Source organism: Oncorhynchus masou, chromosome 24 (assembly GCF_036934945.1).
Source record: "Oncorhynchus masou masou isolate Uvic2021 chromosome 24, UVic_Omas_1.1, whole genome shotgun sequence".
Taxonomy (NCBI): domain Eukaryota; kingdom Metazoa; phylum Chordata; class Actinopteri; order Salmoniformes; family Salmonidae; genus Oncorhynchus; species Oncorhynchus masou.
The window spans coordinates 80,554,455-80,573,751 of record NC_088235.1 but is presented as its reverse complement, the minus strand read 5'-3'; the positions used below and the strand labels follow the sequence as shown (position 1 = coordinate 80,573,751).

The 19,297-nt window shown below is 51.2% G+C and overlaps 1 protein-coding gene across 11 annotated transcripts in view; it reads left to right on the top strand.

Moving 5' to 3' along the window:
• The first annotated feature begins 500 nt into the window (after positions 1-500).
• LOC135512778 (transcription factor E2-alpha-like) overlaps positions 501-19,297 on the top strand; it is a 37,846-nt gene continuing 19,049 nt past the window's right edge. For 7 of the 11 annotated variants that reach the window (XM_064935145.1, XM_064935147.1, XM_064935141.1 and 4 more), the window contains exons 1-8: positions 503-1,058; positions 4,408-4,509; positions 6,067-6,139; positions 10,744-10,817; positions 11,293-11,365; positions 11,739-11,779; positions 12,042-12,177; positions 12,408-12,454. In XM_064935145.1, the coding sequence (XP_064791217.1) occupies positions 4,429-4,509; positions 6,067-6,139; positions 10,744-10,817; positions 11,293-11,365; positions 11,739-11,779; positions 12,042-12,177; positions 12,408-12,454 (525 nt within the window). In that variant the 5' untranslated portion in view covers positions 503-1,058; positions 4,408-4,428. Of the gene's footprint in view, positions 1,059-4,407; positions 4,510-6,066; positions 6,140-10,743; positions 10,818-11,292; positions 11,366-11,738; positions 11,780-12,041; positions 12,178-12,407; positions 12,455-19,297 lie in introns of all 11 variants that reach the window. The other 4 variants (XM_064935138.1, XM_064935144.1, XM_064935148.1 and 1 more) reach the window with 3 other exon arrangements.

The following is a 19,297-nucleotide window of genomic DNA, read 5'->3' as shown; positions in this document are numbered from 1 at the left end:
GATATACTCAATGGTGTGACCAGTTTTAAGGTGAACATTTTGATTATCAAGAAATTGTAAAAGTCTAACTGGCAAAAACAGGCTAGATCCTAGGCTAGATCTTATGGCTCCTCTGAATGAACAATTTAGTGATGCCCACTCTGTTGGCACTACAGTACACATAGTTGAAGCCAAGCCTTGTACTACTAGTAGTGTGATATAGTTAGGCAATGAATGTTATTTATTTGACAATTTCACCCTTCTGCTTGGAGTAGCCTAGGCTACGTTTACAAAATGTAGACCGAGCAAAATGTTAACCACAGCATTAAAATGATGTCAGAGGCTACACTGTAGCCCCCTCACAGCCTCCCTGAGCACACAGCAAACCAGGCGTCAAGAAGAGGGCGGTTCAAATATGTATTTGCGGTCGGCTATTGGTTTCCGTGTCTGCTTGTCACTCATAAATGTTTTTCTATTGGCTATGCTTGTACGGATTTATCATTCCATCTCGTGAAGCTGCTGTGTAATCGCAGCTAACTTTCCTACTATAACCTTCCGCTAAAAGGCGTAGTCCTTTAGATCGCCTTTATTTTGAAGAGTACACATTAACTGTTGGCCAACGATTTAACATATGCGGCGGTTACATCAATTTAAGTCGTTACAACTTATAGTTGTTCTTTTCCGATGAGCAAATAGGTTGTCTCTATATAGGCGTTTGAAATTGGACACCGCTGCTTTGAGGCCCTCTTTTTATGCGGAAGGATACGTTGTTGCTTCTGACAATGTGGACGGAGGTGGTTAAGATGTCTTCTAGAAGAATGAAATCATCTCAATTGTAACAACAAAAAGGAAGACGTGAGATTAATAACTAGATATTGTTTGGATGCAAACTGGTTACATTGTACTAATGACGTGGACAGTGTAACGAAGCAAGGTTCAGGAGGAATAAGGAAGACCTACAGCGATCCAATGCGTTTCACGCGCTGAGGTTGAAATTCTCTTGAAGTTTTATGTTTTTTCTCCCTGCGAGAGACAGCCTTTCTTTTTACTGTTGGATGCCAGACATTTGAAGATTAAAGGTAAAAAATGCTTCTGTTTCAGACTGACATATAGTCGGGAAAATTGCACGAATTAATTAGGTGGGATGTGGCCAATTGTAGAACGTCTGACTTCTACAATTATCAAAAGTTTTGGGAATGTGTGGTTGGAGCGGGGGGATGCAAGTTTTTGTCTGGTTTTTAGTAAGGTGGTGAGTTTAGCCCTCAAGTGTGTGGTGGTCTCCGCACCAACCGTGTAGTGGGGGCAATTAGTCCTTTGTTCCCCATAAAGATATGGGTTATTCTGAATTTGACTCACTTTGATGTGTTTACTAGTCACAATTTTCCCCTAAAGAAGCCTGTGTTCGATCAGTGGGAATGACGACTAAATCTAATCGGCTATAAAGCCTAAGTAATGTTGAGGGGCATTATAAACTTGTACTTTCATTGGTTCACCCTGCCATTTCAAGAGTTCATCAGAAATGTAAAGCAACTAACGCAGACGTTTCAATAACCACTAATACACAAACAACGACCCCTTTATGAAAGTGGTTAAGCGGGTGGTCACAGGCTAGATTTACATTTTATTTTATTCCACATTTGGCAGGAAATTACTTATTTCCCCCACTCCCCACCATCTCCTTTTTGGACTAACTGAAATGCAAACTTCAACCTTGAGTTTGTTGTCGTATTTCAAAAGAAATTATAGAAATGAACGTATTTATAACCTTATTAAAATTACTTTTTCAGTTATTCAAGGAGGCCACATTATTTGTTTTTCAGTGTCTTTTAGGTGTTTTTTCTTTTCCTCAAGGTTAATGGAATTCTTTTACGTTGTGTAGCGAGAGATCCCATTCTTAATTCCACAACAGAGAGCCCTTGGAAACTGACTATCCTCCGTCTGGAAAGCATCCCTTTTCAGTAGGCTATAGGACCTAGACGTGGTCTATTATCTTTGGAAACGGCTATCGAGCGGAGTCGGATGATTTTGCAACCAGGAATAAATATTTACGTTGTTTCAGTTTGGGAAACTACGCGAAACGATATGGAAACATTTCACCGGAATGAAAATGTCGTTGAACCCAGCAGATTTCTGAATACATTTGATCATGATGCTGTTCCCGACTATAATGTAAAGTTTTAGTTGGATTCATTGCAGCCAGACACATTATATTCCCTTGTTGAGAAGCAACAGTTGTATTTGAGTTTTTTTTTTTTAACTCAAAACATATATTTACATTTTCTGTTAATGTCTATTCAAAGGAAAAACACAATTGTCCAAAACTCACATTCTGCTATTAGTTTTTTTGGTGGTGCTTGAATATGTTCAAAGGTTTTGGGAAGTGCATGATGATCACAATGGATGTTGTATTGATGTCAGCTCTCAGAAACAGAGGCCTAGATATGCAAGGTTTGGGTAAAGAAGCCCACTTGTCAAAATGTGTTTTGCATAATTAAAATAACATTAAAATTGTGTTCAATATATGTTCCTTTTTAGGAATAGAGACTATAGTTTTGCACATGGAGGACGCCTTGTCTGGCTCACGTGTACAAGGCGACCATAGCCCTAATCTATTGCTTCCGAATATTATTCTAACTGGGTAGCAAAAGATACTATTCTGTACAATAATATGTGTGTATCCACAGTGCCAGCGTCCCTTTAAATATCCAGATGTACCCACAACATTTTAGAACAGTAATTGTTTTTGTGGTTTATGTTTGGCAAGGTTTGTGTATCCTTGGCCTACCACCTTATCCAAAAGTGTGGCAAGACAACATTAGGCATATTTTACAATTGGGCCTATTGTTATATTAGGGGGAATCTTGTTTCAAGGTTAGGTCATGTAGGCCTAACCTGCCTTCACTTTCAATACCAAGGCCTAATCCTGATGGCTCCTTTGAATGGTTTATATGCATTTTTTTTTAAGTATTGTTTTTACACGCGTCTTCTCCAAGGAATTTATTCAATGTTGAAGATACTAAAGCGTAATTTGTATTTAAAAAATTCCTTGATTCCACTCTGGGCTCAAAGGAACTACTAGCCCTGTGTGTGTGTGTGTGTGTGTGTGTGTGTGTGTGTGTGTGTGTGTGTGTGACAAATATGAAGAAAGTAAGAATCGCTTTCATTTTGCAATTGATGTATTGTTAGAAATCTGGTGTTTACATTTACACCTGACAAGTTGCATTTATTTTGTGGTTCAAACCTTCAAATGGTTGTTTACAACAAATTGCACAAGAAATGGATTACAAAGGAGGTTGTAAAAGTACACCACCTGTTGGCGCCCTAGTGCTTCTTCTCTGTTGCACTGGCAGTTTATTCTGAGGCATGTAGTGCTGCTGAGCATCTGAGCTCTGCTTCTTTGCCTCAGGCTCCTGTTGGAATGCAAAACACAGGGTAAATCCAGTATTCATGCTTTTTGTGCCATTTGACAAGGTTCCTCTGTGCTGACATATGGTAATTTGGTAATGACATGTTTGCATACATCCATTAGCTCTGCCTTTCACCCCTATTGCCTAGGTCTAACAATAGCTCCAATTATGTCTAATTGTAAACCTAATATACTTTACTTTCATGTAGAAATGGCTGATCAACGTGCATGTGATATGTTGTGGAAGACATGGCCTGAGAGAAGTGGTTTGTCTTGGTAAAGGTTGAATAAGGGATGCATTAACTAGGCAGGCCTATATTCTTCACATGGAGTGTCCGATTCCCTTCCTTGCAGCCTGTATAGTGATGCCTCACTACTAGTAACCTATGTGGTCATGCCCAAGGTAGTTAATTACCCTCTCTGGTCTTTCTTTATGTTGTATTTGTTCATATGTGATTATTCACAATGAATTATTGCACTGGCCTATATGTGACAAGGGAAATGGTGCTACCCATTTTAACTCGGTTACAACAAAATAGTGATGCCCTTTTTTTTTTCTCTCTCTGAATATTGTTTGAATATCCGTGTCCCATATGCCAAAATACCCATGTCTGTCTGACAACTATTACTATCTTGAAGACGTCCTAGGCGGACAGGCGGCAGTGTTAAGGTTGTGGAGCCTCTGGGAAATCATCGAAACGACAATAAGAGGGGAAGGATCTTGGACTATTAGTCTGGGTACTCAACTTTCGCCAACTATTTACGCATCTGTGTCCATAGTGAGTGGTAGGCAAGAGTGAATTACATGGCCAGAAAAAGGCAGTATGTTCATTCATTTTCTCAAGTGATAGAACTCAGAAATTCCTCAGGCATATCAGCCAGTAATATCTAGCCTGATTTTATTTATTTTTTAAATTTATTTCTTATTTTATTTATTTTTTCAGTCACATTCAATGTGTTTGTGCTCTCTAGTCTGGTTCCACTAAAAGTCAGTCTATCTTATTTGCGAATCTCTCTCGTAGGGTTGTTAGTGACTGAGGGGCATGAACGAGCAGCAGCAGCAGAGAATGACTGCAGTGGGAACACAAGACAAGGAACTCAACGACCTCCTGGATTTCAGTGCGGTAAGAGAGAGTGGGCTAGGGGTCTGGGACCAGGACATAGACTGCTGGACCGGGAGGGTGGGAGAGAGAGAGAGAGCGGCTGAATGGGGAGGGACGGGCCCGTTACACATCCAATATAATGACAGCAAAACCGTTAAACAGTTCTCCTTGTTCCCGATTCATTAGCAGGTTATAATTTTTCCACATTGCTTACCCCGTGTTCTTTTTCATCATTGAACTCCAGCATGGCAAAAGTAGCTTCATCCCTCCAGCATGGCAAAAGTAGCTTCATCCCTCCAGCATGGCAAAAGTAGCTTCATCCCTCCCAGAAGTTATTTGATTTTAATATTTTTTGTTTGTTTTACCCCATCCTCAATAAATCAAAGCAAGGTCACCTGAATGTACCACAGGTCCTAGGTGTTTATTCATTGGTTTTAAGCCAGTGCTTGAACATGAAAAAGATCAGTAAGGTTGATTTTATGGTTTGGGCTGACCTGAATCCTGAAGATTTATTCAAGCGAGATGTATTTGATTCCTATTTTGCCGTAATGTTTATTTTTGCTCAGAGTTTGGTTTTTCTTATTTTGTGCACAACCTTGCAATATTTTGATGGCTGATATTTACTTATGGGAAGCGTTTGAAGGGACTCTCCATACTTTTGAGTGGTTCTTGCGCTGAAACACCCCACATCGTATTCAACTCAATACATGCTGTTTGGAATGGGGTAACCCTGTCGTTTATGTCTCTTGAAAGCAGGTCTTTATGAATGGTCAGACTAATAGGAGATTTTGGGTTTGATTTTCATCTACTTGCTGGCATCAGCTTGTGTATTCATTCATTTTTACCGTATGATTTCTGTTGGGCTTTTAAGTTGACATTCATGTGTTTTTCTTTATCTCTGGATAAATTGAATAGCTGAGCCTGTGTAAATAAATTGTTATGGATAATTACTATAGCCTGAAAAATATCTGTGGATTCAAGACCAGGAACCCTAATTGAGTAAACGCTTGTCATCGGACTTGATGTCCCACGCATTGATATTCCTCCACTAACCACAGCGTACTAATATAAGATCTGCCCGTGTATTTGATTTCCTCTCTGTGTTATTGAAGCCTTAAGGGTAGTGACATTCTATTGGTTTTATTCCCTCTCTTTCTTAATGGGCCACTAGTGTGTGTGTCAAGACTTAGGTTTGCTATGCACATCCATTTGTGTCGCCACCCACTCAAATCAGAAATGTGTCCATGGTCCTGTAAGCAGTAGCTATGTATGGTATCTAAACCCATTGGAGACAAGTGTGTGTGTGTGTGTGTTCTGTGGCAAGATTGGCTGATAATGTTACAGTATGGCTGTTGCTGGCCCAGATGCCAAGAAGCAGAAGCACACACAGTGGCTCATGAGATGGCATGTTAAGCAAGCACCTGTGACCAGGGATTAGGCTAGATCACTCTTAACATCCGTGTCCAGCCCACATTTCACATCACAGACAATGATCTAGCTTTACTGTATGTTCAAAGAAGGTGTGGCCAATGTGAATATTCACATCAGTATTTATTTCCCACCTCTTCTCTATTCTAGATGTTTGCACCACCTGTGGCTAATGGGAAGAACAGACCGACGACACTCGCGAGCAGTCAGTTTGGCGGATCAGGTAAGATTCTGTTCTGAATGCAGAATACTGTAAAACTGTCTTTCTGAGCCTTATTGTATCAAGTTTTGGTAAGGTCAGTAAGTAATGGATAATGGCTGTTTATATGCAGCTGCAACATTGCTATTTGTCCTTGTATAATGCGTTTAAAGTACTAGAGCAGTAGTGGTTTTGTTCTATTGCATTATGCCTTCACCCATTCACTTGGCAATAGAATTAACGATACTGTATATATTTTTGATTGACGACCTACTTTCGCTGTGTGGGGACGGTATTTGATCGCCTTCTATTGCTGGTAGTAAGTTGTCCAGATCTGGTTAGTTTGATCCTAGTTCTCCTGTGGAAATATTCAAGCCTGCTCTGTCACTCCGTGTTCACATTTACCCTTTTTAACCCCCGCTCTTTTCATCTGACCAAGATGATTCATCTGTGCCAAAGCTTCAGAACGTTGGTGGTGCCTTTCAACGCTGTGTGTTGATGACAACATCTCTGTAATTCAGAAGAATGTCTTCTTTATTTTTGGTTGTTGAATGAGACCCAACTTGTTTTTTGGTGGGGTGATGAAGCAAACCATCTCGGTGGCCGTTTAGGTTTACAATATGTCTCTATTTAGTGAATTCAAATATTTTTTTAAATATATATATATTTTTAACTTCCAATTCATCTTTTTTCTACCACCAACATGGCTTGTATTTCGGAACACCTGAAATGTGCGAGTAGCTTTTGCTGAATGTTATTAGTAAGACGTGTTCCTTCCCTCCGTCACCCTGCCAACCTGCAGTGTGAAATGGAGTCACACTCTGTGCGGCCCCCAGAGTAAGAACTCGGCCGCAGAGGAACAAAGGCAGAAAAGGGCTTATGGACTTGAAACGACTCCCCCACCCCGAAGTATAAAACACTCCTCCCCCAACTCGACACAGGGCTCTTCCCCCCACTTGGTTCACAGGAAATGGCTTCAGCCAGAGACAATGCCCCTCACCCCGAGCTCTGGAACACTTAACTGGCCCAGCATGGAGTGTTGGCCAGAGTGGGAACCCTCTGAATGGGGATCAGTGGCAGGACTCAGTTTGTTTCTATTACAGCAAGCAATTACTTAGCAGTGAGAAGTTCATTCCTGCCCCTGTCCTAAGTGTGCCCCTTGGTCATTGACACCATTCGAATGTGATACTTCAAAATGTCACATTTAACTTTCAGAGAACTCCAGGTAGCTCGTAATAGCACGAGTGCAACACTGCCAACCTCTAGAGATTCTGTTCGAGGTTATGACACAAGCCTATCAATCCAGTGAGAGATTAGGGCATCTGTAAGCTACAATTCAGGCTTGTTGGATACGTTTCTTCCTGTTTTCCACTCTGAAGCTGCACCAGATCCCTTGTTATAAGTAGATATACAATCAACAGGGAGTAGCATCGGTACAGGTCTAAATTACACACTTTAGCAGTTTTACGTCAGTTTTTCACTTGAGGAGAATGCACTTCTTTTGAAGTAGGCAATGTATGTGAAAAATGTGTATTTCGCACCTCTTCCACTTTTTCCTGAAATGACAACTTGACTTCAGTCCTCCATTATGATAAGATCACATTGCCATAACAAAGAGCAGCCTGTTTGTTCTGTATTGTTCTCCTGCAAATAGGTCAACTTCCTGTTTAACTGTCCCAACTGTAGCCTGTGACATCACCGCTTCTGTTCTACTAGTAGGTGACTGACTCAGCGCGGGAAAGGCACTGGTGGAGTTGTGGCCTACCAGTCCGCCTCTATTCACCAACACAAAAGTACGCGGAGGGGTGCTAATTGCATTAGGCGTCCTCCCCTCCTTGTCAGGGCCCATAGCCCAGAGCGTGTGGAGAGGGGAGCTGGAGCTGGGGCTGTGGGGACAGTAACACCCGCAGGGCTCCACCAGGCATCCCCTCACTCACCTCTGCAGCTGCTGGCCCCGTCATCCACCCACCCAGGACAGGCCACATTCCCCCCCCAACAACAACAAACAACCCTCTCTCACAGGCAGAGACACGTGCTTGTGCGCGCACACTCCCACACAAATATTATTTCAGATGATTGTCATAGGATGTTTGTCACCTTAGGATCTGAACAGCCAACTTCTATCAAATATGTCCTATACTGGTGGCATTAGAAATTGTCTGGTCTACTAGACCTCGCCTTTTGCTTGTGGTTTTAAGACGTACGCAAGAAACGATCCAGGCTGCCTTTTCAGAGGCATATTCGATTTTGCCCAGTGAGAAGATGTTGTGCCTGAAAATCAGATTATTTGTTCAGCGGCTGGCTGGCCTGTACAGTGTTAATATTTCCCTCATGGCCTTCACTAGATTCTCATCTACTGAATCAGGTTAGACGTTGGAGTTCAATGTTTCAACAGGTAGAAAGTGGGAGAAGAGAATGGAACCAAACTTATAACATCATTTACACGTAAACAATGAAATTGAAGATCTTCTGTAAAAGCGTTAAGAATGAACATGAAACAAATATTGCAGCATGAAGTCTGTCTTTAGTCCCCCAGCCCTTTCCTTCTCCCCTCTTATCTCCCATGCCTTTTCCTCTTTCCTTCACCCCTGTCCTCCCATCCTCCGTCTCTCCTCTTCCATAGTGACAGTAGGCTCCTCAGTGTTTGGCTCTCACTTCTCCATATAGCTGGCTGTGTGTCGGTGTCACCTCAGCAGCTCCCCACCTTGTTTAATTGCCTCCAAGTTAATTACTCCACAAAGTGTGAAACAATGTTGTCAGAGTTTCTCTGCAAGGCGACGCTCTCTCCATCTCATGTAGGACCCGCTCGCCAAATGGAGGCCTTTTCTTAAGTGCCGTAGGTCTATGTGGGCACCAAATACTACTATTGACTGGCTGTTGGAACGAAGCCATTGTAGACACTGGATAATGGAGAATGTTTTTAAGAAGCCTTATTTTATGGCCCTGGGGTGCCACTTATGTGGATTTGATTGTGTCTCCGTATTGAGTGGACTAACTCTGCCAGCAGGGCTGTCGAAGTGGTGTCCATGCAAAAGCCTGTCGCTCATATTTAGTTGTGTCCATCAGTCCTTGTGACTAAATGTGACTGTCTTCGCAGTGTGACCTTTCAGCTCACTGACAGTGACTGAGTAAGGCTGATATTTGGAGGTGCCTCTCTCTCTGCTCCCCTGCTTCTCCATGCCAGTGGCATCAGCTCCATAGATCATGGCTGTCATGGCGTGTGTAGGTGCTTGCACCGCTCTGTTAGCCTCATCACTCATTCTGAGTCGTCAGCCGCTCATCTCACCCAGACCCTCTCTCCCTCCCCTCACTCTCTCTCACACATTTTTTTTAATTAGGCAGAAATCAAAGGAGAAATATGAATATTCATAAGGAAACCGTATTAATATGCACAATTATGCAAATCAGTATGCAATTAAGCCCTGTGTCTCCAGAGAGGCTTGGTAGCATTAACGGATAAGACAAGGAGAAAGGGGTGATGGGGGTATTTTGGAATTTCTGCTCTACCAATCTTTAGAATGCTTGTTTTTCCTCAGCCACACAGCCACCACTTGTGAAATGATTTAACATATTCATATATGATTTGTGTATTGAATATGTATGTTATGTGGTGTTTTATGGCTTATCATATTATGGCATCTGCACAACTGCTGTGAAACAAATGGCAATGAGAAGCTAGACAATGACACATTCTGCTATCATTTGGTTTCTCAGTCAACTACGGGTCCTGTGTGGCTCAGTCGGTAGAGCATGGCGCTTGCAACGCCAAGCGTCGTGGGTTCGATTCCAGCTAGGACCACCCATATGTAAAAGTAGTGGCCCCAGCCGACTTGTAAGTCGCTTTGGACAAAAGCGTCTGCTAAATGGGATATATTATTTTTATTATTTAACTACGACAGGATCATTGCCCACTATAGAATCAGTGAAATGCCCCCCTCTTTCAGACTGGTGATGTAAAACGGCAGTTCCCATCACTGCTTCTTCAATTTGAGGTTTTCACATGGACATGTATGGAATGGTCCTTCCTTAATGCGACAATGACAGATTCTCCTAAAGGTGATCTGTTGTCCCAATGGTGTTGCCGTTTAAGACCTGTGAATGACATGCATTGGCTCAGGGACTCTGCAGTGCTGACAAGTTCACCTGAGTGATGGGTGCTAGCATTATGGCTCTATTCCTACACATATACCCCTACATATTTATTTGGACAGTGAAACTAAAACAGAATTGTGCTCTATACTCCACCATTTGGGATTTGAGATCACATGTTTCATGAGGCAACAGTATAGAATGTCACCTTTTATTTGACTGTATTTTCATATATGTGTTTACCATTTTAGAAATGAAAGCACTTGATGTATCTAGTTCCCTCATTTAAAGGTGTCTATAGGTATGTGGACAAATTCACTTGTATATTAAAGTAGTCAAATTTGTAGTATTTGGTCTTATATTCCTAGCATGATATGACCTATGACTTCTTCAAATAGGGGGACTAAATGCCGAAAGTGCTTTGATTTCTAAAAGGTAAAAGTGCTAAGTATAAAATGGCCTGGCCTCATATAAATGGTGCCGTTGTGTACTTTCTCCAGTCAGTGCGAGTCTAACCCTTTCATGTCTCTCTCTTCCAGCTCTGGATGAGCGCAATGGCTCTGGATCCTGGGGCCCAGGAGAACAAAACAGCCCCCCCTTCAACCAGGGAAGGGTAAGCACTACCAGGGGCTCATCACAGGCTCACATACACTACACACTCACTTCACAACAGCTCAGTGCATTGGCAAACTATGCATATGATTCAGACTGGTAGTTTGACTTTGTACCTAATAGCCTGGCTCAGAGTCGGGCGTTGGCAGGCTCTGCGCTAGTCTTTACCTCTGTGGAGGCCCAATGGTAATTTGCGGCTTCACATCCACGGTAACTGTCTTGGCTCGTCTCATTGTAAATATCAAGGAACGGTGTACAGGGGGTGAAGATTGGCTGCAGCAAACTGTTATTACCACAACTTGATGATTAAGAAATTGCTAGAGACTGGATCCCGTACACATTTCCTGAGCTCACATGGTAGTTTCCAGACAGGGATGAACCAGTGCACTGGCCATGGCATGGAAGGACTCATTACTGATCAGTGAACTCTGCTGACTTTTTACCATGTTGTCTTCCCCTCTGTGTTTTTCCCACAGGGCTACGGAGATGGCTCCCACTACAATGAGCACGAGGGCCTGTCATCCCCCTTCCTCAGCTCAGGAATCGGAGGTAGGCTACGCTCAGAGTCTCTGATGACTTGTCTCTGTGTCTTCAGTGTTGTAATTGGGATAGGTTGTAAATAAGTAGTGGAGTTACTGTTGGTGTGCACGTATTTTGTTATAACCATGAAATGATCTGAGTGACAAAGTGCCAGGAAGAGTGTGTGTGTTGGATGTTAAGAGCACTGGAGCAGAAATGCTCCCTTGGGTTTTGTCTGGCCAGCAGCTGAGCGCTCTGAATTGGGGGGGCACTTTTATCACTACTTTGTATTTTAAACAGCTACTGATTTGGACTTTCTGTCATTGTTCAAGTATACTCTAAATACCCAACATTTAACTACCATTCCATAAGGAACCCGATAATTGTCCATTTCTTCTTACAGGTAAAAATGAGAGGATACCATACTCTTCCTTTGGTGGCCAGGTAAGAGTGCTTCTGACCCCTTTGCTTATTAAACCTAGTTAAGATCATAGTTTAGGTTTACCATGTCCCCAATTCTAACTTGATTTGAGCTAAAGTCTGGTTTCAGTATAAAGATGACCCCATTTTCTCACTTCTCCTTTCATCCGAAACACATTGAATTAGAGTGTTCTGGATTTCCCAGAACTGTGCATTCATGTGTGCTTTGTATGCATTCCTGCATGTGTTGTTTGTTAACCCCTTGTTCTCTGTGTTGTTCTGCCAGCCCGGCTTCCTACCCAGTGACATCGTCATGCCCAGTCCAGATGCCATGTCCCCCTCTGGGCTAAAGTCTACCTCTCAGTTCTACCCCGGATCGTACCCCAACAACCCCAGGAGGAGGCCTCCCGATGGCCAGCTAGGTACGGTGGTTCGGGAAGAAGCCCACATTAGTTTTTTTGTAATGGTTTCCAGGCTCTTGCCTTCTGTCAAATGATTTGAGCAAGAGTATTAGTAATAGGCGGAGCATGATTCTCTAACTGTGAAAACGCTAGCAATACACAATCATTAGGATGTTATTTTCAAACTAGACACAACAGTCGACCTTGATGAAGCGAACCATGTGATTTACCTTCTCTCTGTCTCCCTGTAGACACCCAACCCAAGAAGATCCGCAAGCCCCCTGGCCTGCCGTCCTCGGTGAGTGTTCATTCTGCTCCCCTTCACAGCCCACAGACAGTCTCCCCACACTAATGCTCATCCACTCACCACCCTGTCTGTCTGCTCCAGTAGCTCTGTCAGACAGGCAGACAGACAGGCACAGGGACACACCCAGAGGGACAGACAGACAGGGGACAGACACAGGGACACACCCAGAGGGACAGACAGACGGACGGACACAGGGACAGCCACACAGGGACAGACAGCCACACAGGGACAGACAGCCACACAGGGACAGACAGCCACACAGGGACAGACAGCCACACAGGGACGGACACAGGGACAGACGGACAGCCACACAGGGACGGACGGACCGACAGACACAGGGACGGACGGACCGACAGACACAGGGACGGACGGACGGACCGACACAGGGACGGACGGACCGACACAGGGACGGACGGACCGACACAGGGACGGACGGACAGACACAGGGACGGACCGACAGACACAGGGACGGACGGACGGACCGACAGACACAGGGACGGACGGACGGACCGACAGACACAGGGACGGACGGACGGACCGACAGACACAGGGACGGACGGACGGACCGACAGACACAGGGACGGACGGACGGACCGACAGACACAGGGACGGACGGACGGACCGACAGACACAGCGACGGACGGACGGACCGACAGACACAGGGACGGACGGACGGACCGACAGACACAGGGACAGACCGACGGACACAGGGACAGACGGACGGACCGACGGACACAGGGACCGACCGACAGACAGACACAGGGACAGACCGACAGACAGACACAGACAGCCACACAGGGACAGACAGCCACACAGGGACAGGGACGGACAGACACAGGGACAGACAGACACAGGGACAGACAGACAGACACAGGGACAGACAGACAGACACAGGGACAGACAGACAGACACGGACAGACAGACAGACAGACAGACAGACAGACAGACAGACAGACAGACAGACAGACAGACAGACACAGGGACAGACAGACAGACAGACAGACACAGGGACAGACGGACACAGGGACCGACCGACAGACGGACACAGGGACAGACGGACACAGGGACCGACCGACAGACGGACACAGGGACAGACCGACAGACAGACACAGGGACAGACCGACAGACAGACACAGGGACAGACAGACAGACAGACACAGGGACAGACAGACAGACAGACACAGGGACAGACAGACAGACACAGGGACAGACAGACAGACACAGGGACAGACAGACAGACACAGGGACAGACAGACAGACACAGGGACAGACAGACAGACAGACAGACACAGGGACAGACAGACAGACAGACAGACACGGGGACAGACAGACAGACAGACACAGGGACAGACAGACACGGGGACAGACAGACAGACAGACACGGGGACAGACAGACAGACAGACAGACACGGGGACAGACAGACAGACAGACAGACACAGGGACAGACAGACAGACAGACAGACACAGGGACAGACAGACAGACACAGGGACAGACAGACAGACAGACACAGGGACAGACAGACAGACAGACAGACACAGGGACAGACAGACAGACAGACACAGGGACAGACAGACACGGGGACAGACAGACAGACAGACACGGGGACAGACAGACAGACAGACACGGGGACAGACAGACAGACACGGGGACAGACAGACAGACACGGGGACGGACGGACACTGGGACGGACGGGGACGGACCGACAGACACAGGGGGACGGACCGACGGACACGGGGACCGACGGACACAGGGACCGACGGACACAGGGACAGACAGCCACACAGGGACAGACAGCCACACAGGGACAGACAGCCACACAGGGACAGACAGCCACACAGGGACAGACAGCCACACAGGGACAGACAGCCACACAGGGACAGACAGCCACACAGGGACGGACGGACAGCCACACAGGGACAGGGACGGACAGACAGACAGGGACGGGGACGGACGGACACGGGACGGACGGACGGACACGGGACGGACGGACGGACACGGGACGGACGGACGGACACGGGGGGGGACGGACGGACGGACGGACGGACGGACGGACACGGGGACGGACGGACGGACACGGGACGGACGGACGGACACGGGACGGACGGACGGACACGGGGACGGACGGACGGACACGGGACGGACGGACGGACGGACACGGGACGGACGGACGGACGGACACGGGACGGACGGACGGGACGGACGGACGGGACGGACGGACGGGACGGACGGACGGGACGAGACGGGACGGACGGACGGACACGGGACGGACGGACGGACGGACACGGGACGGACGGACGGACGGACACGGGACGGACGGACGGACGGACACGGGACGGACACGACACGGACGGACACGGACACGGACGGACACACGGGACGGACACGGGGACGGACACGGACACGGACACGGACACGGACGGACACGGGGACGGACACGGGGACGGACACGGGACGGACACGGGACGGACGGACACGGGACGGACACGGGACGGACACGGGACGGACAGACGGGACGGACGGACACGGGACGGACACGGGACGGACGGACACGGGGACGGACACGGGACGGACGGACACGGGACGGACACGGGGACGGACACGGGACGGACGGACACGGGACGGACACGGGACGGACGGACACGGGGACGGACACGGGGGACGGACGGACACGGGACGGACACGGGGACGGACACGGGACGGACGGACACGGGGACGGGACACGGGGACGGACACGGGACGGACACGGGGACGGACACGGGACGGACGGACACGGGGACGGACGGACACGGGGGGACGGACGGCAGACAGACACGGGACGGACGGACACGGGGACGGACGGACACGGGACGGACACGGGGGGACGGACGGACACGGGGACGGACAGACGGACGGACACGGGGACGGACAGACGGACGGACACGGGGACGGACCGACGGACGGACACGGGGACGGACGGACGGACGGACACGGGACGGACGGACACGGGGACGGACGGACGGACGGACACGGGGACGGACGGACGGACGGACACGGGACGGACGGACGGACGGACACGGGGACGGACGGACGGACGGACACGGGGACGGACGGACGGACGGACACGGGACGGACGGACGGACGGACACAGGGACCGACCGACGGACGGACACAGGGACAGACGGACGGACAGGGACGGACAGGGACAGACGGACGGACAGAGACAGACAGACAGACACGGGGACGGACAGGGACAGACAGACAGGGACGGACAGACAGACAGGGACGGACAGACAGACAGGGACGGACAGACACAGGGACAGACAGACAGACACAGGGACAGGGACAGACACAGGGACAGACAGACAGCCACACAGGGACAGGGACGGACAGACAGGGGGACGGGGACGGACGGACAGACACGGGGGACGGACGGACAGACACGGGGACGGACGGACAGACACGGGGACGGACACGGGGACGGACACGGGGACGGACGGGGAGGGACGGGGACGGGGACGGACGGGACACGGGACGGACGGACGGACGGGGACGGACGGACGGACGGACGGACGGGGACGGACTGACGGGGACGGACGGACGGGGAGGGACTGGGACGGGGAGGGACGGACACGGGGACGGACACGGGGACGGACAGACAGACACGGGGACGGACAGACAGGGACAGACACAGGGACGGACAGACGGACGGACACGGGGACGGACAGACAGGGACAGACACAGGGACGGACAGACGGACGGACACAGGGGGACGGACAGACGGACGGACACAGGGACGGACAGATGGACACAGGGACGGACAGACGGACACAGGGACGGACACAGGGACGGACACAGGGACGGACAGACGGACACAGGGACGGACAGACAGACAGGGACGGACACAGGGACAGACAGACGGACAGAGACAGACAGACAGACACAGGGACAGACAGGGACAGACAGACAGGGACAGACAGACAGGGACAGACAGACAGGGACGGACAGACAGACAGGGACGGACAGACAGACAGGGACGGACAGACAGACAGGGACAGACAGACAGACACAGGGACAGGGACAGACACAGGGACAGACAGACAGACACAGGGACAGGGACAGACAGACACAGGGACAGACACAGGGACAGACAGACAGACACGGGGACGGACGGACAGACGGACGGACGGACGGACACGGGGACGGACGGACAGACACGGGGACGGACGGACGGACACGGGGACGGACGGACACGGGGACGGACGGACGGACACGGGGACGGACGGACGGGGACGGACGGACACGGGACGGACGGGGACGGACGGACACGGGGAGGGACGGACGGACGGACGGACACAGGGAGGGACGGACACAGGGACGGACGGACGGACACAGGGGGGGACGGACGGACACAGGGAGGGACGGACACAGGGAGGGACGGACGGACGGACACAGGGAGGGACGGACGGACGGACACAGGGAGGGAGGGACGGACGGACGGACGGACACAGGGAGGGACGGACGGACGGACGGACACAGGGAGGGACGGACGGACGGACACAGGGAGGGACGGACGGACGGACGGACACAGGGAGGGACGGACGGACGGACGGACACAGGGACGGACGGACGGAGGGACGGACGGACACAGGGACGGACGGACGGAGGGACGGACGGACACAGGGAGGGACGGACGGACGGACGGACACAGGGAGGGACGGACGGACGGACGGACACAGGGAGGGAGGGACGGAAGGACGGACACAGGGAGGGACGGACGGACGGACACAGGGAGGGACGGACACAGGGACGGACGGACACAGGGACGGACAAAGGGACGGACGGACGGACACGGGGACGGACGGACGGAGGGACACAGGGAGGGACGGACGGAGGGACACAGGGAGGGACGGACGGAGGGACACAGGGAGGGACGGACGGAGGGACACAGGGAGGGACGGACGGAGGGACACAGGGAGGGACGGACGGAGGGACACAGGGAGGGACGGACGGACACAGGGAGGGACGGACGGACACAGGGAGGGACGGACAGAGGGACACAGGGAGGGACGGACAGAGGGACACAGGGAGGGACGGACAGAGGGACACAGGGAGGGACGGACAGAGGGACACAGGGAGGGACGGACAGAGGGACACAGGGAGGGACGGACGGACGGACACAGGGAGGGACGGACGGACGGACACAGGGAGGGACGGACGGACGGACACAGGGAGGGACGGACGGACGGACGGACGGACGGACGGAGGGACGGACGGACGGACGGACGGACGGAGGGACGGACACAGGGAGGGACGGACGGACGGACGGACGGACACAGGGAGGGACGGACGGACGGACGGACACAGGGAGGGACGGACGGACGGACGGACACACACAGTGACACACGGAGGGACGGACGGACACAGGGAGGGACGGAGGGACGGACGGACACAGGGAGGGACGGAGGGACGGACGGACACGGAGGGACGGACGGACACAGGGACGGACGGACGGACACAGGGAGGGACGGACGGACGGACACGGGAGGGACGGACGGACGGACGGACACGGGACGGACGGACACGGGACGGACGGACACGGGACGGACGGACACGGACGGACGGACACGGGACGGACGGACGGACACGGGGACGGACGGACACGGGGACGGACACAGGGACGGACGGACGGACACAGGGACGGACGGACACAGGGACGGACGGACGGACACAGGGACGGACGGACGGACACAGGGACGGACGGACGGACACAGGGAGGGACGGACGGACACAGGGAGGGACGGACGGACACAGGGAGGGACGGACGGACACAGGGAGGGACGGACGGACGGACGGACACAGGGACGGACGGACGGACGGACACAGGGACGGACGGACACAGGGACGGACGGAGACGGACACAGGGACGGACGGACGGACGGACACAGGGACGGACGGACGGACGGACACAGGGACGGACGGACGGACGGACACAGGGACGGACGGACGGACGGACGGACACACGGACGGACGGACGGACACGGGGACGGACGGAGACACACACAGGGACGGACGGACGGACGGACACAGGGACGGACGGACGGACGGACGGACGGACGGACGGACGGACACAGGGACGGACGGACGGACGGACGGACGGACACAGGGACGGACGGACGGAGGGAGGGACGGACGGACACAGGGACGGACGGACACAGGGACGGACACAGGGACGGACGGACGGACACAGGGACGGACGGACGGACACAGGGACGGACGGAGGGACACAGGGACGGACGGACACAGGGACGGACGGACGGACACAGGGACGGACGGACGGACACAGGGACGGACGGACGGACACAGGGACGGACACAGGGACGGACGCAGGGACGGACACAGGGAGGGACGGACGGACGGACACAGGGACGGACGGACGGACGGACACAGGGACGGACGGACACAGGGACGGACACAGGGACGGACAGACAGTGACAGACACAGGGACAGACACAGGGACGGACAGACAGACAGGGACACACACAGGGACGGACGGACACAGGGACGGACAGACGGACGGACACAGGGACGGACAGACGGACGGACACAGGGACGGACAGACAGGACGGACACAGGGACGGACAGACAGACAGGGACAGACAGACGGACAGAGACAGACAGACGGACAGAGACAGACAGACGGACAGAGACAGACACAGGGACAGACACAGGGACAGACACAGGGACAGACAGACAGACAGGGACAGACACAGGGACAGACAGACACAGGGACAGACAGACAGACAGACAGGGACAGACACAGGGACAGACAGACAGACAGACAGACAGGGACAGG